General features: G+C 37.2%; 1 protein-coding gene across 14 annotated transcripts in view; it reads right to left on the bottom strand.

Moving 5' to 3' along the window:
* The window catches only part of WDFY3 (WD repeat and FYVE domain containing 3), a 277,594-nt gene that overhangs the window by 147,902 nt on the left and 106,144 nt on the right, over nt 1-23,548 (bottom strand). For 11 of the 14 annotated variants that reach the window (XM_023252964.2, XM_023252963.2, XM_045056143.1 and 8 more), the window contains 4 exons: nt 18,348-18,401; nt 14,627-14,736; nt 10,090-10,251; nt 176-368 (listed from right to left, as the gene is read on the bottom strand). In XM_023252964.2, coding sequence (XP_023108732.1) covers nt 176-368; nt 10,090-10,251; nt 14,627-14,736; nt 18,348-18,401 — 519 coding nt within the window. The remainder of the gene's footprint in view (nt 1-175; nt 369-10,089; nt 10,252-14,626; nt 14,737-18,347; nt 18,402-23,548) is intronic. The other 3 variants (XM_045056146.1, XM_045056148.1, XM_045056150.1) reach the window with 1 other exon arrangement.

The following is a 23,548-nucleotide window of genomic DNA, read 5'->3' as shown; positions in this document are numbered from 1 at the left end:
CTCACATTTGAAATGCCTCACAAACAAAGAATATTTTTTTTCTCCTGGCAAATATAGTTTTTAATTTAAAATAGAACCTTTAGAGAACTGAGAAATAAAAAGCAATCTGTCATCATATGAAGAGAAAACTGGAAGAAACGTAGAGCTCCTAAAATGAACATAAAGAAATATTCACCATGAATATACTTCACTACATTGACACTAAGACCGTGACGGGATATGGTCATAAGGACTTCTCCAGCACTCTTCCTCCATGGCAGGTTGTAGGGAGGGCACCAAGAGGTTATTGCACTGAATAAAAGCTGGAGATCATCTTTTTGAGCCAGCTCTTCCGCCGGAGAAACAAAACTGCAGAGTTTCACTAAGATCTAAAAAACACAAAACATATCTGTATTTAAATAAATGAATGGTTGGGTAAAGGGAGGAGCTAGAAAAGGACTACATCTGATGATTAAAAACCCCGAGAGTTCAGGGTTAGTATTAAGTGATATCATTAAAGCCACAATGATGGGTTCTCTACCTTAGGCAGCATTAAAAAAGACACCTATAATTTAGAAGTGTGTTATGGTAAAACAGTAAGCCAGCCCTACTTTTATCAGCTCATTTAAAGAAAGAAAGAAAGAAAGAAAGAAAGAAAGAAAGAAAGAAAGAAGAAAAAGAAAGAAAGAAAGAAAGAAAGAAAGAAAAACCTTCTGTGTATCTATTCCTCTCCGTGGTATTTTTGCACACTGACTCTTTGAAACAGAATAAATCAACAGTAACTTTCGAGGTCAACATTTTAGTTTTCTAATTTGGCTCTTTAGTTCTTAGTTTGTCATAGGTGAGATGGAATTTTCTTCTCTAAAATGGACAGTTTTATGGAGGTAAGAAAGTAAAAACAGGGGGCACCTGGGTGGTTCAGTCGGCTGGGTGGTTCCAACTTCGGCTCAGGTCATGATCTCACAGTGTGTGAGTTTGAGCCCCCTGTTTGTGCTGACAGCTCAGAGGCTGGAGCCTACTTCAGATTCTGTGTCTCACTCTTTCACTGTCCCTCCCTGGCTCGCTCTCTCTCACACACACACACACACACACACACACACACACACACACACTCTCTCTCTCTCTCTCTCTCTCTCTCCCTCCCTCCCTCCCTCCATCAAAAATAAATATTAAAAAACAAATTTAAAAAAAAAGTAAAAACAGGTCTTTAAAAATACTTTCAAATTGTTACAATTTCTATACAAGAAGAAAGGGGTATTACAATAATAAAACCATCCTAATTCAAAAGTGTCTTTCAATTACATCTAGTAGCCAAAAATCTTCTATGGCCTGGCTTTCAAAGAATATTCAAAACTTTTTAAACTTTGAGATGAAAACATATTCCTTAACTATGATTTGCAGAATACACATTACACAAGTGCTCAAAGCACTAAGAGCCACTACTTGCAGAATTCAGCTAGGGTTTTTTCTCTTAATGCATTTTTGTCTTTTAATCTTGACTCAGCTTCAAGAAAAGTGAACTTTTCTTCTCTTTGCTAAAATTTCTCATGTAAATATTTTTAAGTATATATACTACAAATAAAATAACTATAATTTACGTAAATTTTATTCTCCTGAAAGTGCCTCATGAAATTTGAGTATTTTACGATCTATGGGGAAACTGCTAAGTAGAAAAAAATAATTTTACATAGTTTTCATCTGCGGAAGCTAGGTTTTACCTTTCCTACTTCCTTCAATGCAAAAATTTACTTCAGTACAAGGGCTTTCTAATCCATAGCTACCAAATTATCAGGCTGGAAAAAAAAGACTAAGAAAGAATTCAGAGAAGTAATATGTTTACAGCATCAGTAAATACAGGCATTCTACCCTCCGTCCCCCAACACACACACACACACACACACACACACACACACACACACACACACACACACAAATGGCTAGAGAAATTATTGCCTACTGATTTAACATGTATAATAGGTATTATATTTTCCCATATGTATTCAATGCAACAAAAAAGATAATATGAAAAAAATAGTCAACCGTAGCATCATCAATGCTCATAAAGGTGTATTACCAATTATGTGATTAGAGAGATGGATGCCATTAGAGATGCCATCTAATCTGTAACATAAAAACAAACCCAAAAATAAACTACTGTTTTACAAATCAAATCTTTGTTCTCAAAAATGAACTGGATTTAATTCCTTAAATTTGTTGACTCTAAAAATAACTAGTTCTCAAAGAGCAGGAAGAAACAACAGCTAGGGACTTAATCAACACAGATACAAGCAAGATGTCTGAACCAGAATTTACAAACACAATAATAAGAATACTAGCTGGAGTTGAAAATAGATTAGAATCCCCTTCTGTGGAGATAAAAGAAGTAAAAGCTAGTTATGATGAAATAAAAAATGCTATAACTGCACTGCAATCCTGAATGGATGCCACAGTGGCAAGGATGGATGAGGCAGAGCAGCAAATCAGTGGTATAGAGGACAAACTTATGCAGAATAACGAAGCATTTGAAAAGAAGAGGGACACTAAGGCAAAAGAGCATGATTTAAGAATTTGAGAAATCAGTGACTCCTTAAAAAGGAACAACATCAGAATCATAGGGGTCCCAGAAGAAGATGAGAGAGAAATAGGGGTAGAAAGGTTATATGAGCAAATCATAGTGGAAAACATTCCTAACCTGGGGAAAGACACAGACAGCAAAATCCAGGAAGCACAGAAGACTCCAAGTAGATTCAACAAAAACCGACCATCAACAAGGCATATCATAGTCAAATTCACAATATTCAGGCAAGGAAAGAATCATGAAAACAGCAAGGGAAAAAAAGTCCTTAATCTATAAGGGAAGACAAATCAGGTTTGTAGCAGATCTATGCACAGAAACTTGGCAGACCAGAAAGGAGTGGCAGGATATATTCAATGTGCTGAATCAAAAAAAAATGCAGCCAAGAATTCTTTATCTAGAAAGGCTGTCATTCAAAATAGAAGGAGAGATTAAAAGTTTCCCAGACAAACAAAAATTAAAGGAGTGTGTGACCACTAAACCAGCCCTGCAAGAAATTTTAAGGGGGACTCTCTAAGGGGAGAAAAGATGAGGGGAGAAAAAACCACACAAAAGCAACATAGAAAAGACCAGAGAACACCACCAGAAACTCCAACTCTACAAGAAACATAATGGCAATAAATTCATATCTTTCAGTACTCACTCTAAACGTCAATGGACTAAATGCTCCAATCAAAAGACATAGGGTAACAGGATGGGTAAGAAAACAAGATCCATCTATATGCTGTTTACAAGAGACCCAATTTAGACCTAAAGACACCTTCAGATTGAAAGTAAGGGGACAGAGAATCATCTATCATGTTAATGGTCGATAAAAAGAAAGCCGGAGTAGCCATACTTATATCAGACAATCTACGCTTTAAAATAAAGACTATAACAAGAGATGAAGAAGGGCATTATATCATAATTAAGGGGTCTATCCACCAAGAAGACCTAACAATTGTAAATATTTATGCTCCAAATGTGGTAGCACCAAGTATATAAATCAATCACAAACATAAAGAAACTCATTGATAATGATACAATAGTATACATAGTAGGGGACTTCAACACCACCCTTACAGCAATGGACAGATATCTAAACAGAAAATCAACAAGGAAACAACAGCTTTGAAGGACACACTGGACCAGATGGACTTAACAGATATATTTCAGAACATTTCATTCTAGAACAGCAGAATATACATTCTTCTCCAGTCTACATGGAATGTTCTCTGGAATAGATCACATACTGGGAGACAAATCAGGCCCCAGTAAGTACAGAAAGATCAAGATCATACTGTGCAGACATTCAGACCACAACTCTATGAAACTCAAAATCAACCACAAGAAAAAAATTGGAAAGGTAACAAATACTTGGAGACTGAGGAACATCCTACTAAAGAATGAATGGGCTAACCAAGAAGTTAAAGAGGAAATTAAAAAGTACATGGAAGCCAATGAAAATGATAACACCACAGCCCAAAACCTCTGGGACACAGCAAAGGAGGTCATGAGAGGGAAGTATAGAGCAATCCAGGCCTTCCTAAAGAAGAAAGGTCTCAGATACACAACCTAACTTTACTCCTTAAAGAACTGGAAGAAAAACAGCAAATAAAACTCCAAACTAGCAGAAGACAGAAAATAATAAGGATTAGAGCAGAAATCAATGCTACTGAAACCAAAAAAACAGAACAGATCAATGAAACCAGAAGCTGGTTCTTTGAAAGAATTAACACAATTGATAAACCACTAGCCAGTTTGATCAAAAAGAAAAAGAAAAGGACCCAAGTAAATAAAATCAAGAATGAAAGAGATCACAACCAACACAACAGAAATAAAAACAATAATAAGAGAATATTATGAGCAATTATATGCCAATAAAATGGGCAATCTGGAAGAAATGCACAAATTCCTAGAAACATATAAACTACCAAAACTGAAACCGAAAGAAATAGAAAATTTGGACAGACCCATAACCAGTAAAGAAATTGAATTAGTAATCAAAAATATCCCAAAAAGTAGAGTTGAGGGCCAGATGGCGTTCCAGAGGAATTCTACCAAACATTTAAGGAAGAGTTAACACCTATTCTCTTGAAGCTGTTCCAAAAAATAGAATGGAAGGAAAACTTCCAAACTCTTTCTATGAAGCCAGCATAACCTTGATTCCAAAACCAAAGACCCCACTAAAAAGGAGAACTATAGACCAATTTCCCTGATGAACATGGATGCAAAAATCCTCTACAAGACATTAGCCAACCAGATCCAACAATACATTAAAAAAATTATTCACCATGACCAAGTGGGATTTATACCTGGGATGCAGGGTTGGTTCAATATCTGCAAAACAATCAATGTGACATGTCATATCAATAAAAGACAAGAACCACATGATCCTCTCAATAGACGCAGAGAAAGCATTTGACAAAATACAGCATCCTTTCATGATAAAAACCCTCAAGCAAGTAGGGACAGAAGGATCATACCTCAAGATCATAAAAGCCATATATGAAAGACCCACCGCTAATATCATCCTCAATGGGGAAAAACTGAGAGCTTTCCCCCTAAGGTCAGGAACAAGACAGGGATGTCCACTCTCACCACTGTTATTCAACATAGTATTGGAAGTCAGCCTCAGCCATCACACAACACAAAGAAATAAAAGGCATCCAAACTGGCCAGGAGGAGGTCAAACTTTCACTCTTCACAGATGACATGATACTCTGTATGGAAAACCCAAAAGATTCCACCAAAAAATGGCTAGAACTGATCCATGAATTCAGCAAAGTGGCAGGATATAAAATCAATGCACAGAAATCGGTTGCATTCCTATACACCAACAATGAAGCAACAGAAAGAGAAATGAAGGAATCGATCCCATTTACAATTGCACCAAAACCATAAAATACTTAGGAATAAATATAACCCAAGAGGTGAAAAATATATATACTTAAAACTATAGAAAGCTTACAAAAGAAATTGAAGACACAAAAAAATGGAAAAAGATTCCTTGCTCCTGAACAGGAAGAATAAATATTGTTAAAATGTCAATACTACCCAAAGCAATCTAAGTATTCAATGCAATCCCTATCAAAATAACACCACTATTTTTCACAGATCTAGAACAAACAATCCTAAAATTTGTATGGAACCAGAAAAGACCCCGAATAGCCAAAGCAATCTTGAAAAAGAAAACCAAAGCAGGAGGCATCACAATCCAGGACTTCAAGCTGTATTACAAAGTTCTAACCATCAAGACAATGCAGTACTGGCACAAAAACAGCCATTCAGATCAATGGAACAAAGAACCCAGAAATGGACCCACAAACATACAGCAACTAATATTTGACAAAGCAGGAAAGAATATCCAATGGAATAAAGACAGTCTCTTCAAGTGGTGCTGGGAAAACTGGACAGCGACATTAAGAAGAATGAACATAGACCACTTTCTTACACCATACACAAAAATAAACTCAAAATGGATGAAAGACCTAAACGTAAAACAGGGAGCCATCAAAATCCTTAAGGAGAAAGCAGGCAAAAACCTCTTTGACCTTGGCCGCAGCAACTTCTTACTGAACACGTCTCCGGAGGCAAGGGAAACAAAAGCAAAAATGAACTATTGGGACCTCGTCAGACTAAAAAGCTTCTGCACAGTGAAGGAAACAATCAGCAAAACTAAATTCCCGATGGAATGAGAGAAGATATTTGCAAACAATATATCATATAATGGGTTAGCATACAAAACCTATAAAGAACTTATCAACTCAACACCCAAAAAACAAATACTCCAGTAAAGAAATCAGCAAAAGACATGAAAAGACACTTCTCCAAAGAAGACAACCAGATGGCCAACTGACACATGAAAAAATGCTCAACATCACTCATTATCAGGGAAACACAAATGAAAACAATGAAATACCACCTCACACCTGTCAGAATGGCTAACATGAACAACTCAGGCAACAACAGATGTTGGCAAGAATGTGGAGAGAGAGGATCTCTTTTGCACTGCTGGTGGGAATGCAAAGTGGTACAGCCACTCTGGAAAACAGTATAGAGTTTCCTCAAAAAATTAAAAATAGAACTACCCTACGACCCAGCAATTGCACTACTAGGTATTTATACAAGGGATACAGGTATGCTGTTTCGAAGGGGAACACGCACCCCAAGGTTTATAGCAGCACTAGCGACAATAGCCAAAGTATGTAAAGAGCTTAAATGTCCATCAATGAGTGAATGGATAAAGAAGATGTGGTATATATACACAATGGAGTATTACTCGGAAATCAAAATGAATGAAATCTTGTAATTTGCAACTACGTGGATGGAACTAGACGGTATTATGCTAAGTGAAATCAGAGAAAGACAAATATCATGACTTCACTCATATGAGGACTTTAAGATAAAAAAACATGAACATAAGGGAAGGGAAGCAAAAATAATATAAAAACAGGGAGGGGGGAGAAAACATAAGAGACTCTTAAATATGGAGAACAAGTTAGTGGAGGGGGTTGGGAGAGGGTATGGGCTAAATGGGTAAGGGGCATTAAGGAATCTACTCCTGAAATCATTGTTGCACTATATGCTAACTAACTTGGATGTAAACTTAAAAAAATTTTTTAAAATATAAAACAAAAAATAACTAGCTATTATTCAAAGGCAAAAGGATTCTCAGAAATAATCTCATGTAATCCTTTCATTCTATACAATAGAAAACCAAAGAGTCTATATCTCATTCCTCTTCTCCCATACACTAATCATACCTACTTGCAGGGACTGTGTCATTAAGGATAGCCAAGTGCGGCAGCGAAATAACTGGCTATATCAACACACACACACAAAACAAATGAACAAAAATCTAAACAAACAGAAAAAAAAATGCCTACATGAAGCAGTACCAATTGCTAAGGTTCCAGGAAACCATGTGTCACATAAGATAAACACAGGGATTTCATCTATCATAAACAATATGTTTTCCGAAAACATTTAATATGTTTGTCTCCATTGGTGTTTGACAGCAGTGTCCGGCCTGTGATGAGAAACTAAAACAAGGAAGTGACGCACTACAGGACAATGGACTAGGCAGTGGGAAGAGCCAGGCTCCCATTCCTGCCACACATCTGCTATGGATCACAGCCTCAGCTATTAGTTTCTGTAACCATGTTTTTTTTTTTTTTTTAATTTTTTTAAATGTTTATTTTTGAGAGAGAGAGAGAGAGAGAGAGAGAGAGAGACAGGGCATGAGTGTGGGAGGGGCAGAGAGAGAGAGAGAGAGAGAGAGACAGACAGACAGACAGAGAGAGAGACAGAGAGAAGCAGACACAGAATCCGAAGTGCTCCAGGCTCTGAGCTGTCAGCGTAGAGCCTAAGGCGGGGCTCGGTCTCTTGAACTGTGAGATCATGACCTGAGCCAAAGTCAGACACTTAACCGACTGAGCCACCCAGGCACCCCTAGTTTCTGTAACTGTAAGTGGTGACTTTCATTCATTTAAATTCTCTTGGAAGTTCCTTTTGGCTGTAACATTCAATGGTTCCAATATGCTAAAATGAATCCCACAATTAGTTGGAGACATACACTGCATTCAGATACTGAAAACATTTTTTTAAGTTTTAGAAGAAATCTTTGCTATACTTATTTAGTATTAAATACATAAAAGTCAGTTTACATTTATTGTCTAAGGTATTAATTAGTTGTTTAGAAGGGCTTTGTGGAAATAGGGTTTACTAGTCTAATAAGCAAAGACTAACCCACTGTATTCATTAGCAATGTCTTAAGCAGCTTCAATTCCTACGGGATTTACTCCTTTGTTCATTTCTATTGCTTTTCTCACCCAATTTAATTCAGGACTCAGATAAACCTAACGTCTACTCCTATTTCTGCCATTTGCTCTCATCATCATTTTTTAGAAAAACAAAACCTCTGAAGTCATGGGCTGTCTTGCAAGTTATATGAGATAATGGATTCTACCTAGCCACTAGCAAAAAGTATCTAAGAAATCCAATGTTCAATAAGTATTTGTTGAATTAGTTCTTTATTGATAATCCTGTCTTTTCCTTCCTAAAACTGCCTTAATCTCCCTCTCTCCAGTCCTTTCATTGCTCACACGTCCACAAAGCGCTGCAGCAAAGACCCCAGTACCATGAGATGTACTCGTCATCGGCACCCAGCTCCACCTTATCTACTGCAGACCCACTGCTCTGTGCTCCCTCTGCCACTCTCACTGATGGTGGTGGCTGTGGTGGCAAGAGCAGCCATCACAGGGACTTGTAGGTCATGTCTACCGCATCCTGGGCACAGCACCATTGCCCTGTGTATTATTTCATTTAATCCTCACAAACCCCTTTGGGTATGTATCATTTATCTTTACTTCAGAGGTGAGAAATCCGCATCTTAAGTTATATAATTTCAGAGAACTGGATTCAAACAGGTGTAGGGTTTTTTTTTTGTTAACTGAGCTAAAAACACGTAACACAAAATCTATCACCTTAATCCTTTTTGGTAACAGTAGTGTTCATTACACGTACAATAGATCTCTAGAACATTTTCATCTTGCAAACCTGAAACTCTATACACACTGAACAAAACTTCTTGTTATCCCACTCTCCAGCTCCTGGCAACCAGCATTCTACTTGCTAGGAGTTTGAGCACGTTGGATACACATAAGTATAATGATACAGTATCTGTCCTCTTCTGTCAAACGTGATTTTAAAATACCTGGCTCAGTCAGTTGAGTGTCTGACTTCAGCTCAGGTCATGATCTCATGGTTTGTGAGTTCGAGCCCCATGTTGGACTCTATGCTGACAGCTCGGAGCTTGGAGCCTGCTTCAGATTCTGTGTCTCCCTCTGTCTGCCACCAACCCCCCCCCCACCCGCATTCTGTGTGTCTCTCTCACAAAATACATAAACATTAAAAAGTTTTTAAATATTAGTCCCATGGACAGACTACATTCCAAATGCATGTCGTTGGTCTTGAAAATTTTCTCCCAAGGAAGGATATCAAAATGATGGCAAAATTTCTAGGCTAACTAACAAAGGTCTATTTAAACCTTGGTTAGCCACCAGTGCTATTAAAAGTCTGAACAGTGGCAACAGTGGTAAAGAAGGATTTTACAAGCAGGGAGCAGAGGAGGTGGCAGCAGTCACTAAAATAAACTGCCTTTTACAAGTTAGAGATTTATAGGCTAGGAATCCTATATTTAGACATCAACAAACAGAATTTCTTATAAGAAATATTACCCCAATGTAATATGATAGTCAATAAAAGTTTCTCTTGCTTAGCAGTTCATTTTAGAGATTGTATTGCTGTATCAAAGGAAAGCTTAATAGTTGAATCTGTTCAGAGAAATAAACTTGTTAATGGCTTGTTCCATTATCCTCAAAAGAAATGTTCAGAGTCAAGAAATGTGACAATTATATGAGATAAAGTCAATAATAAAGAGCATGGAATACTATAAAAAAAAATGGAATAAGCAGAACATCTCTTTAAGGAGTGCACCTGTTTCACTTTAAATAGACTGGTATTGATGGCCAGGCCAACAGCACCTTCCATACCTGTACAAAAACTTTCTGGAGTAGTCCACGACGTTCTGCTAGAGGTAGCTCATTCTGTGCACCTCCAACGGCCTCAGGCACATGTGGAAGGTCAAAAAACAGATATAAACATTTAACCAGGGTGGAAGGCACTGACATCGTTGTCATGCAGTCCACGGTTTTCTGGAAAACAAACCAATAAATAAGCGAATAGGTAGACAGACAGACATAATTGGAACAGCTAAGTAAGTTCACAAATATTAATCCAGAATTTAAATCATTAACTCACAAATTTTAAGCCAGAAAATTATGTATCAAAATAACTTTTTAAATGCCTGAAAAATTAAAAAATGACTCCATGCTGACAAATACTCATTTTCCATTTGGACAAATCTCCTTTAATCAGATATTGAGATGGGGCTCCTGGGTGGCTCAGTGGTTAAGCGTCTGACTCTTAATTCCGGCTCATGATCTCACCATGGTGAGACAGAGCCTGCATCACACCCATCCCTGCTGCCTGGGCATGGAGTCTGCTTAAGATTCTCTCTCTCTTCCTCTACCTTCTCCCACTCACACACATGCACTCACTCTTTCTCTCTAAAAATACATACATGTGTGTGTGTGGGGGGGTGTGTGTGTGTATTGAGATGTGTTTGTTATTTATTAGATTTGCTATTTTTTTATTAAAAGGCAGCATGTTTCAAAGCAAATGAACTTTTGGATTTAGAAAAAAGAAATTCAACCATAAACTTGGGCAAACTAGCTTTGCTGGACCTCAGTTTCCTTTCCTATAAAATAAATATAATAATAGGTCTTAGAGTTAATGTAAGCATTATATAACAAATCTGAGATATATTAAGCACTAAGTTATATATTAGTAGTTGCTTTGCTATCACTTTTATTATTATTAAACATTCTTGGGGTTGGAAGGACACTTGAAGGATACAGGTAACACTGAAAAATCTGTGTATTATTTTCAACAATTTCTAGAGGAAGAAAGTCCACCTTCTTATGGTGAAATTTCAGTATTCCTAAGAAGTATGCTACAATAATTGCCAAATTTTTTTCATGGTCCAGTTTGGAACAAAAAGTTTCATATACTGGAGATCAACAGGCTGGTGTCACCTTGTCACCTGTATTTAGCTTATCAACTTTTTAATCAAACATTCACTGAATGCATAGGGTATGTCTGGCAGTACGTTGGGAACTGGGCAGGAAACGACAAAGCACCCCTGCCCTTCAGAAGACTGTGGTCTATTAGCAGAAACAGGTTATCAGTAACTACGAAAAAGGAATGATCAACACTACAAGGAATGAAGAGGAAAAGTATAGAAATTAAGAGGGGAAAGATCACCTGAAGATACATAGAAGGTTGAACTATACGACACACTATGTTTCAGGAACCTGAGTCCAAAACTGTTAACTCCTAAAAAGCCACAATAATAGTGTCTAATCTTTAATGAGTATCAATTATAAAACAAGCATAAGGCTAAGCGTTTTAATTATCTCATTTATTCTTCCATCAACCTTATAAGGTAGATTCTATTACTGTATGATGCTTACTTTATACACGAAGCAATTGAGGCTCATAATTGAGATACCCTGCCTTAGTTAAAGCACAAGTGGTCCACAAGCGTATATGCCCAGGGACCTATGTATCATATGGTCTCCCACTCTGGTCTGACTTTTATTTTGCTGGCCTTGGAGAACCAGTGAAGTGTTACAAAGCAGTAATGGAACCAGATATCAGAAAATTCACTGGTGGTTATATAGATCTAAATTAGATCTAAAGAGCAAGAAGGCCAGGGTCATTAGGAAACTAATACAGAAAACCATATGAGAGATGGGGCCTGAACTAATGCAGCAGCAGGGTGATAGAGAGGTGAGAGGACCCAAAGAACAATCCCTTGCATGATCTGGTCCTTATTCTAAACATCCAGTAACATTTCCTGCCTCTAAATATTTCAAAAACCTTTTGCTGTTCCATGATTGATTATTTCTAGATACCCCATGTCTCTACACATCTGATGCTCAGTTTAAATGTCTGCCCATGTCTGAAACTTTAATTCCTCATCTTTCCTCCCTCCCTCACCTACAAAATTTATAACTCTCACATTTCTATTTTCATAGAAGTACATATATCCCATGACTGCATTTTATAGAACTGTCATTCACTCCATCTCTGTCATCTACATGTTGATTCAGGACGTTTTAGTCATCTCTGTATCTCACTGCTATCAACAGAAAATGGCATATAAACATAAAAGTCAGCTCAAAATATAGAGCACTAAATTTTCTCTTAAAATACCTTTTTCTAGTGAGATTATTACTAGCTTTCTGTTTTCATTAGGCAAACTGGTATGATTTTTCAGTTTCATTTTATAGCAGAGTATAAGCATAACTTGGTATCCAAACTGATAATCGGCAACATTTGTAATTTTTAAAAAAGTGATTAGGTTAAGGGTCACCTACGTGGGTCAGTCGATTGAGCATGTGACTCTTGATTTTGGCTCAGATCATGCATGATCCCAGGGTCGTGGGAATGAGCCCTGCATTGGGTCGAACCCTGAGTCGGACTCTGCACTGGGTGTGGAGCCTGCTTAAGATTCTCTCTCTCTCCCTCTTCACCCCACTCCCTGCTTACGATCTTTTTCTCTCTCTAAAAAAATGTTTTTTTAAAAAAGTGATTAGGTTAATCCACATTTCCTGACTTTCTAGTATGTGTCAGATATTCTGGTAGGATACACTTTCTGTTCACACCTGAGAAAGACAGCATCTACAAAGAATAGGAATAAGACTTAGAAATATCACAATTGGGGCGCCTGGGTGGCGCAGTCGGTTAAGCGTCCGACTTCAGCCAGGTCACGATCTCGCGGTCCGTGAGTTCGAGCCCTGCGTCGGGCTCTGGGCTGATGGCTCAGAGCCTGGAGGCTGTTTCTGATTCTGTGTCTCCCTCTCTCTCTGTCCCTCCCCCGTTCATGCTCTGTCTCTCTCTGTCCCAAAAATAAATAAACGTTGAAAAAAAATTAAAAAAAAAAAAAAAAAAAAAAAGAAATATCACAATTAAAAATGGTTATTTTACATGCTATTTTAAACCAAACCAAATTTTGGTACAGTAATATGGTGGCATTTATAGCTAGCATCAATAGCAAATAGAATTGATATTTTGATAGGTTTTTGGTATGGTCACAGATACATGGAAACAGTTGGCCACTTTAGGACTATCTAAAGGTGACATAGGATAAATAAACATCTCCATTTGCCCAGAATTTAGGAGTTGTCTGGGGTGTGGGGCTTCTGGGCCGAAATCTGGCAAGTCCCAAGTACATCAGAGCAACTTGGTCTGATTCCTTTTGTGATGTTAAGAAACAAACAAACATAAACCAGCAAACAAAAAAGGGAAACATTATTCTAAGGGGAAAAAAAGCCTAAGTGCTACTACTTTAGGCTAATGACTAGCTTCAGGATATGGTTACTAAGAAATATGCATCGTTTCTGCTGTGGCCCACCAAGGTATATGACTCATGTCACAGCCACCTCTGTAAACTCCATTATTAAATGACGTGAGTTGTTTGAATCATAATTTAGACAAGAACCATTCTCAAGACTGGTACTAACTTTGATAGGTAATTCTACTCTGAGTTTTAGAAGGGTGAAACACATCTTTCTTTTTTTTTGTTGTTAATGGTTATTATTATTATTAATTTTTTTTTTGAGAGAGAGACAAAGAGCACATGCACACAAGTCGAGAAGTAAGAGAGTGAGAGAGAGAATCCCAAGCAGGCTCCCCGCTATCAGCGCAAAGTCTGTTGCAGGGCTCCATCCCACAAACTGTGAGGTCATGACCTGAGCTGAAATCAAGAGTCGGATGCTTAGCTGACTGAGCCACCCAGGTGCCCCTGAATCAAGTTCTTTCATCCCCAAAACATCACAGGCCAAAAGTCAGGTATCCAAATAGCTGGTAACTGAGTACATGCAACAGAAATTATGGCAGATGATTAAAGGTGGTTTAGAGAGGGGGAATAAAAGGAATCTCCAGAATAAATCAAGTGGGAAGGGAATATATATTATCCTGAAAATGTCACTATTCCCCTATTTTCCATAAAATTTAGAAGAATTTACAAATATTTTTCATGTCATTTGTTCCTTATTAGTGAAGTAAGGTCAGATGATTCTTCTAAAGCAATTTCCCTGATGTGGGTTACAAAAGTGTTGGTTTTGGCCAGATGGAGCCAGAGCTCCCAGGCTACCGGCCTACAGTCCCAGAAGTCCATTGCTGTGCCCCACATGCTGTACTAATGGTATTATGCTCTCTGTGTGTTATGACAAAGATGAAATACACCATTCAAGTTAGGCATTTCCTCAGGTGTAAAATTTGTAGTAACATAAACCTCCTCATGAGATGTTGTGAGAAGCATGAAAGCATATGTTAGAAGGATTAAGAATATAATGATTACCATAAAATCTTATTTGGATATGATGATACATTTAGTTTCACAAAATTCCAAGAGGATAAAAAAGGAAGTCAAGTTATCAAACATGAAAACAAAGAACTTACCTGACCAGAGGATGCTAACAAATTAATTGTTGTCAGAAGCATCCAACCTCTACTGGCTTCTTCACTCTGATTGATTTCTAGGAACTGGACTATGGCCCGACTTGCAGCTTCTATAAAACCAAAGGAAAGCCATGAGGTGGGGGAAAATCATATATAAAGAACTTCTTCCTTATAACCTGTCAAAAAATGATCATTTACAAAGCATGTGCTTTAAATCAGCACTATTACATGCTCTATGTAAACTATGCGAAAAAGAGCAATATTTTAATGTTATATCTAGGCCCTTACAGCATTATTATCATATTAATACAGAAACACAGAAATCAACCTCTATATTATAGGGACAGTTACATCATGAGCTAGTCGAAAAGAGTCATGAGAAAGGTAAAATTTGAGCTAAACGTACCTGGCAAACAAGGATATGTTTGTCTAGGAAGTGGGAGGGAAAGCAGGGAACAGAGAGGTTAAAAGCACAGAATTAAAACAAAAGTGTAAATAGAAGACTGAGCCTAATATGTAAGATCAAGACAAAGAACTTTAATAACACTGGGTTAATATTCTACAAGAGCATTTTGAGAATTAGAGTCTACTGTCAACAGTAGTGGTAGAAAATTAAAGTCAAATTATGAAGGAAAGTAATCTAAAGGCTGTAGTTGACTCTCTGGGCAAGAGAAAGTAAATGTAGTTTCCTGAGCAAAGGAGATGATAAAAGGATTACTCTAAGACTCTTCACTAGTGAGTATAAGACAGACTGGAAGGGCAGAGACTCTGGTGGACAGGGAATAAATCAGGAGGCTGCCCCAGGGATACACACAAGGGGTGACCTGAGCAGCAGCTGACAGTAGGAACGGTGAGTGTCAGTCACAGAACTGCACTGTTGGAAGAATCTGTCAATGTAAATTCAGTTGATTACGCCTTTAGAGGTAAGGATAAATGGACAAATCCTTAAACTGTGCACTTCATTTCATCAGCACAGAGTCCATCAATTTTTCTATCAATATATGGGATGAATTAAAGTTGTCAGAAGAGGTGTGCAATCTGTTCACTTACCAAAACCAACCTGGTAAGTTGCTAATGTACACTTAACACACATCATAAAAATGCAGAATAAACAGAATTTAGGTTGCCTTACAGGTATTTTTTCTTCCATTTAAGACAATCAAGATAAAAGTATGTCATCAAATAATTGAGTGAATACAAGACTTACATACAATGCTGGGCTGGGCATATTTTATCTTTATATACTTCCATTTGAAAGAATATTTTAATAGGAAAAAAATTTTTAAATAGCTTATTTTTACTAAGTCTTAACTGTATAACAAACACTGTTTTAAGTATTTGAAGATTTAACTTATTTAATCTTTACAAGAACCTTATGAGTTATTTTCTAGTATTATACCCCTTATAACAATACAAATTGAGAAATGGGGAGGATGAGTAATTTGCCTAGAGCCACACAGCTCGTCAGTGACAGAACTTTCACTCAAATCCAAGCTGTCTAGCCTATAAGAGATAAAGACAGTGATAAAAAAAAAAAAATTACTGAAAAACGGAAGCCAACAGAAGCCTGGCTTATTTCTAATATTTCAATATCTTAAAAGTGTTGAAATTATTGTATTCACATTTTCACTGATTTGTAGCCTCTCCTCCCTCTCTAGAAAATAAACACCATGGGAGCAGACTCCTGGTCCACCTCACTCACTGCCAGACGCTAGTGTAAGGCACGTCACTGGCACTAAGTGGGTGCTCAATCCACATCTGTTAAACGAGTGAATAAATCAACCCAGGGAGATCAAAGAAGGACGGTCTCAACTTGTTAGGAACATCAAGAGTGCCTGAATTACTATGGATAAGAGAGATTCCTGGACGTTCTGAAAAGGGGAGTAATAATATGAAGAAAGCAATGCTTAAGGCTGGTTAAACTGGGAAGCTCTCATTGGAGACGGAGCAAAACAAATAAAAGAATACCACTGAGAAACATTCTTTGGCAACTGTGGTTTGAGATCACTGTTAAAAATTGATCTGCAAATTTTTCTTGCAAACCTGTAATGGACCAATTTGTTATGTAACATAAGCCCTTCTTCCTTGCTAGGAATTAAACGCTCCTGTAAGGAAGACGACTCCTTTCTAGTGAGTAAAACTGTCAAAGGCTGACATGCTATGCTTTCATTTCCATGACAGCTTTGGTGTCAAACTGTGTATTTCCAATTTTTTAACTCAACATACTAAAAATCTACTTGCAGTCTTCAAATGGATTATTCCACAGTGAAATCAATGTAACAAAATTCTATTTCATAACAACAATAACAACAACAACAACAACAAAACTGGAACTGGTCAATACCACCTATGCTTCTGACAGAAGGCAAAAAGAAAACGGATGGTGGAGAACTAAAGTGACTTCAAAAGACAAAATTACCTCCTGGTACAAAAGCTAGTGAGCTATATTTAAGACACGTTTTGGGTGAATCTGAATACCACCCATGTTTTTTAATGTAACACTATTAATGCTAAAAGAAAATTGGACAAAGATGTATTTTCTGCTATTCAATAAGTTGTCAGTTATAAACAATGAATGCTAATACTTATTTTAAGAACTGAAACACCAAAAATGTACTCTTGGCTTGCAACGGTTCTATTTGAGTAATAGTGGGCATTTGTGGTTTCTCTTCTTTGGGTTGACAACAAATATAAGGTATTCCTCAAGATAAGAAAGGACAAATAATAGATTTTTAAAAAAACCCTCAATGTTCAATGGATTGCTGAGCTGATTAAATAAGTGAAAAAGATCAAGATAGTGTAATTATTAATAGTATCTAACAACTTTACCAACTTAATAATAACAACTACTCTTTTTTGAGAGGAATGTGGAGAAGATCTCAATGACAAAAGATCTTTACATAACAAATGTATTCATAAGAACAATTTTACTCTCACCTACTTATTTCAGTATGTTGCCATTCAAAACACTTTAATGGGATCTCCTACTTTGTATTTAAATGAGTCAAGAAGCTCATTGAGAAAGTATTTAACATCAAGTGCTATCTTTAAAAAATTATATATACTAGAAAGTAATTTTAAACTAAACCTACGTAAATTATAGAGTTTCTTAAAACTTTGAAAGAAAAACAGTTCTAGTAAAAAAAAAAAGATACTGCATTAGGATCTTTTAATTTTGCTAATATTTAACAAATACAAATTTAAATGATTTAAGGTTATAAGAGTTAATGAAAGGAACATATTAACCCATCTTGAGAGTTGCCAATCATTTGATTCAAGCTTTAGCTTTCACACTGCATTTCAATACATACAGTTAACTGAAAAATACAGAAATGGAGTTAGTAGAGCTCATTATTAGATTAAGTAAGACTAGAAGGTAGACAATTTTAAAAGAAATTTAAATAGAGAATATAAGTGGTTTCAGTCAGACAATATTCAGAACAATCAGAATGCAAAACTTGTTAACAGTAAGCGCGATTCAATTTTTCTTTTGCATTTAAAGCACATTTTCAAACTTATGCAACAGGATGATAATGTGAGACATGTTAACAGTATTATTACATTTTTTTCATTAATGAAGAAACCAAGCCCTATAAACTCCTTCCCATCCCCAAAAAACTTCCAAAAGTTAGTCAGAAAAACAGTATTAGAACTCATAGATAGCTTCCATGCTTTTTTTTTTCATTTGATGATACATAACCACACCTGGGAATGAAATTACCTGAGGGTGTTGTGGCTGTGAAATCCTTGGAGGACAGCGGGACACACTGTTTTTCTGTTTAAAAAAAGAGGCCGGGTTGTCTACTTGGGGATTTACTACAGTATACTAATCCCGCCACAAGATGCTGTATAAGACACCAATTGTGGCCAGCATTAACCAGCTTCTCCCATCACCAGGACGCTGCCCATAGGAGATCACACCACTGTATTTAACAGCGGCACCTGTCATGCAGCAACGTCATTAAAAATAACCTGAAAATACTATTTTTAGATGGGTGGAGATTTTTTTGCTTCAGTGACTTAAAGTGACCAAGTGCCCTTAGACCTAAGCAGATTGCATAGCTAAACTTAACAAATAACTACAATAGGAAAAATCGTTAGGGGTGCCTGAGTGGCTCAGTCAGTTGAGCATCTGTCTCCTGATTTTGGCTCAGATCATGATCCCAGGTTGTGGGATCTAGTCCTGGGTTAGGCTCGCACTGAGCACGGAGCATGGGGCCTGCTTAAGATTCTCTCTCCCCCTCCCTCTGCCCTTCCCCACACGCACACACTTTCTCTCTCCCTCAAAAAAAAGTAAAATAAATTAAAAAAATCTTAGGCTATACACTGTACCTGATATGGCCACAAAATTATAAATTTTCTCAAATTAGTTGAAAGTCACTACATATTTTTAACAAAAGCCACATGGAGGCAACAACCAAGAGAGAATTACATTATGGGAGACAGAAAACTAGAACTGTCAAGATGCCCTAATGTATTACACATCAGTCTGTGCATCCATTTTGCATACTTCCATTTTTACTAACTTCTGATGGACAGATTCAAACAATAGAAATTGCAGATTAGCATATCTTCCTACTGACATACCTGCAATCCATGTTCAAAGTGATCTGATAAAACGACTTGCTACATGAGTGGTAATTAGGTAACAAATAAAATAAAAAGTATTTCACACCAAATTCAGAGGAGTCTTAAAAAAAATAATCTTGCCATGATGCACAACAAATACAGACAACTTTCAAATGAATAACAGAGGGCTCATTTTACCTGTCTTTTTTTTTTTGGAGAAAAATTATGTGCATATAAATTATTGCAAAATTACTTTCAATGATAACTTTCTTGAAATAAAAGGTTATGTAAGGTATCAAAAGTAGCCAAACTTATAGACACAAAAAATAGAAAGATGCCAAGGGCTGGGAGAAGGAGGAGATGGGGAATTACTGTTCAGGGAGTATAAAGTTATAGTTATATAAGATAAAAAAGTTCAAGAGAGCTCCTGTACAACATTGTGCTTAAAGCAGACTGTGTTATGCACTTAACAATTTGTTAGGAGGGTAGATCTCATATGTTTTTTTACTGCAATAAAAATCAATCAGAAAATAAGAATGGGATATATAAAAGTTAAGATGATTCAGAATGTACCTAGATCTTAAAAATGTGATTTTTTTTCCTAGAAAAAATCAAAAGATCAAAAAAATCTCCACGAAATCCCCATTTTTGATAATGACACTGACTGAAAGAAACTTCCAACACTCAAGACTATAAATAAAAGAACAAGGATTCCCACAGCCAGGGTTCTTTAAGACTGAAGAAGGAGATACTCCAAAACAATGCTTTTCTCTCTTACACATCAGTTAAGTCTGGCTTTTCTAACACTACTCCAATTCTCAATGCATTTAAAAAAGTAAATAACCAAACAGAAATCCTATATCAAAAATCAGTAAAAAATTATTGAGCATCTCATCTGTAACAAGGAGTCTTCTAGGTGATACAGGGCTGAACACAAGAGACAATAAAATTAAATAAATAAACAAGTTACTTTCAGACGACAAACTTCTAGAGGAAGTACTTAAGATGACTGAATAAATGCTGGTATGGGGAGAGGATAAAGGATCTGGGATAGGGTGATCAGGAAAGGTTTCTTTTGTGGAAGTAAAATCTACAAAAATTGAATTGAATCTCAATGCAGTGGATTCTGAAGTTAATACATTTCAAAAGTTTAAAACTAAAACTTATATGGAATTACATGATCTGGAAAAATAGATCTTAAAAATATCTGGAAAATAAGAAGTCATCAATGGAGGAGGAGTGCAGGGGGCTCTACCTGCTATGTTTGCAACTTCCTGTAAGTCTATAATTATTTCAAAATAAAAAGTTTAAAAACACCTTGTGTAACTATTACTATATTTAACAATGATACACCTTGTACTCCATTTAAGATACTTTTCATTATGTTGAATACACTGAATCATTACAGGATTTAGGAAAAGAAATCTCCAGTGCAGAAAAGCGTTTTTCTATAAACATGCAGATTAGGTATTTAAAAAGACAGCAACAGAAAAGCGACCATAGTTACAGTTTGGGGAATATTTTATTCTAATCTAGGGATATTACTCAAGTAAGAAAATGCAATGACAAGAGTCAGTACAGAACAGAACAATTTCCCTTCACGTTACCTGTTTAAAATAGCTAAGAATGCATAGAACACACAAATCTTATATTTAAGACCAACTTCTCACTTCTACAGGAACAACTGAAATCAGGAAAGATAAAAAGGATACAGTCCCACTGTGGGTGGAGAAGGGAGAAGACAGGGGCGGGAGGTGACCTTAAGCTATCTTACTACCTTTGACTGGACCTGCTTCCAAGACTGCAAGTATAATTAAAATTATCTCACTTTAAAATCTACACAGCAATTAATACAATCCACTATGTCTGAATAAGAGATTTAGTCTCTCAATCTAAAAATATTTTAATGGCTGTTGCTCCAAAGACCCCACAAGGGGCTCCAGTTAAAGATGGAAGGTTGTGCACCTGCATTTATCTCTGCTCTCTCCCAAAGCCCCACTGCTGTGGACTGAATTGGTGCTCCCTTCTGCTCCAAATTCCTGTGTTGAAGCACTAACTCCGAATATGCTGGTATCAGAGACAGAGCCTTTGGGAGAGAACTAGGGTCAGACGCAGTCATGACGGTAGAGTTCTCTTGATGAGGTTAATGCCCTTATAAGAAGACACACCAGAGCTCTCTCTCTCCAGGTGAGGCCACATTGAGAAGGTGCCATTTGCAGTCAGGAAGAGAGATCTCACCAGAAACCAATCATGCTGGCACTCTGATCTTAGACTTTCAGTCCCCAGAACTGTGAAGGAATATTTCTGTTATTTAAGTCACTGGTCTATGGTGCTTTGTTATGGCAGCTTGAGCAGATTAATACACCCACTAAAATGGTTATAAAAGGATTTTTCAAAAAGCCTAAACCCATAAGGACAAAGAGAATAGGAAAGAGGAAACCAACATTTTGGATACTAAAATAGCAGAGGGGTTAGTGGTAACTGACTTAGCAAACTCTAGAATCTTAAAGCAAGTGCAAGGAAAATGGAAAAGCAACTAAACTACAACAGAACCCCAAGAGACTCAGGAACTGGTGATACCAGGTAGCTTTGGAAGCAGAGGTAAACATGGGAGTGTACATAGAAGGCTTGTGAAAGTTTGTTAAAGACCAGTGAGACCCCCAGATCCTACTATGTGGGCACCAGACTGGAGGTTTGTTCACTAGAAAGAGTGAGGGAGCGTGTTGAGGGCTGGAGCAGGAGTGAGGCCACCACACCAGGCACAGCTGCAGGCTCAGAGAGATCAAATAGAAGCTTACACACTGAATGCTGAGGGTCCTCAGACCTTTCCCCTACTTGGCTTCTAGAATGCCGAGAGGCAGACATGTATCTTCCAAGTACAAATTGGACATTCCTCACTGGGGGCTCTGCCTAGCTCGGGGGAGAAAGGCAAGAGAACAACCTAGCAAGATCACACTGCCCCACAGTTTCAAGCCCCACCCACAACTGCAGAGCTACCCAGCAGCTTTCTATGGCTCCATTCTTACACAGGAGCAGATGGCCCAGGAAGTTCTCTAACCTAAAAGACAGACAAAAGCAAATTAACAAAAAAGGCAACCTGAAAGAAACAGAACTAAAAAGAGAATATATGAAAGAATAGCCATCAATATAAAAAGAAACTCTTAGGAATTAAAATTATAATGTCACACACACACACACACACACACACACACACACACACACCAAAAACCTCCATAGAAGGGATGGATGGAACTTTCTTAGCAAGTAGAGTCAAAAACCAAAAATATAAATAAAAGAAAATAAAATGAGAAGGATAGTCTTAGGGGTACATCTGACTAAAAAAGAAAACTGAGTGGAGGATATTATTACACAAACAATTCATGAAACTTTCCCAAAATTAAAGGATATGAATTCCCAGGCTGCAAAGTCCAATGAGTACTCAGCATAATGTATAAGAATATCTGCTCCAAGGCATGTCATCATGACATTTTAGAATAGGAGGGCCAAAGAAAGGATCCTAAATGAGCTTTTATATATATATCTATATATATATGTGTGTGTGTATATATATATGTGTGTGTACATATATATATACGCATATATATACATACATACATACATATATATATAGATATATATACACACACACACACACATATATATATATGTAAAAGCAGGTCACAGAAAGAATCAAGAATCCAGTTAGCTTCAGATTTCTCAATAGCAGCGTAGGAGTCTAGAATATGAAGGAGAAATTATTTTTAAATTCTGAACACAAAATGATTTCCAACCTAGAATCTGATACCCACTGAAAGGGGGACACGATAAATGTAATGCAAGCTGCAAGATTTTGCAAAATGACCCTGAGAGTTCACCTCGGGCTGCCTGGAGAAAGATCCAGCTAAGACATCCCCTCCTATGTCCCCAAGGGAGTTGCTAGACCTAACTCAACTTCCCATGACACTGGTAGCTTCCGCTCTCTTGGAGGAAGGCCTATAACTTCCCCTGGGCCCCAAAGTCTCCTGGGGCTAATCAGCTAGCATCTGCAAACAACTGCTATACACATCTAACAGATATTCAAATCCAGTACTCAAACAGCCTAAATCATAAGCAGTTTGTGTATTTCTTCACTAATAAGATTGCATTTGTGCTTGTACTTTAGAAATCCAGGGCCACCAGGGATCTTCCAAGCACTTTTTTTTTTTTTAATGTTTGTTTATTTTGAGAGAGAGAGACAGAGCATGAGCAGAGGAGAGGCAGAGAGAGAGGGAGACACAGAATCCGAAGCAGGCTCCAGGCTCCGAGCTGTCAGCACAGAGCCCGACGCGGGGTGTGAGATCATGACCTGAACCG

The sequence above is a fragment of the Felis catus genome, chromosome B1 (genome assembly GCF_018350175.1).
Source record: "Felis catus isolate Fca126 chromosome B1, F.catus_Fca126_mat1.0, whole genome shotgun sequence".
In the NCBI taxonomy this organism is placed as follows: Eukaryota; Metazoa; Chordata; class Mammalia; order Carnivora; family Felidae; genus Felis; species Felis catus.
This window is presented reverse-complemented; position numbering and strand designations above follow the sequence as displayed.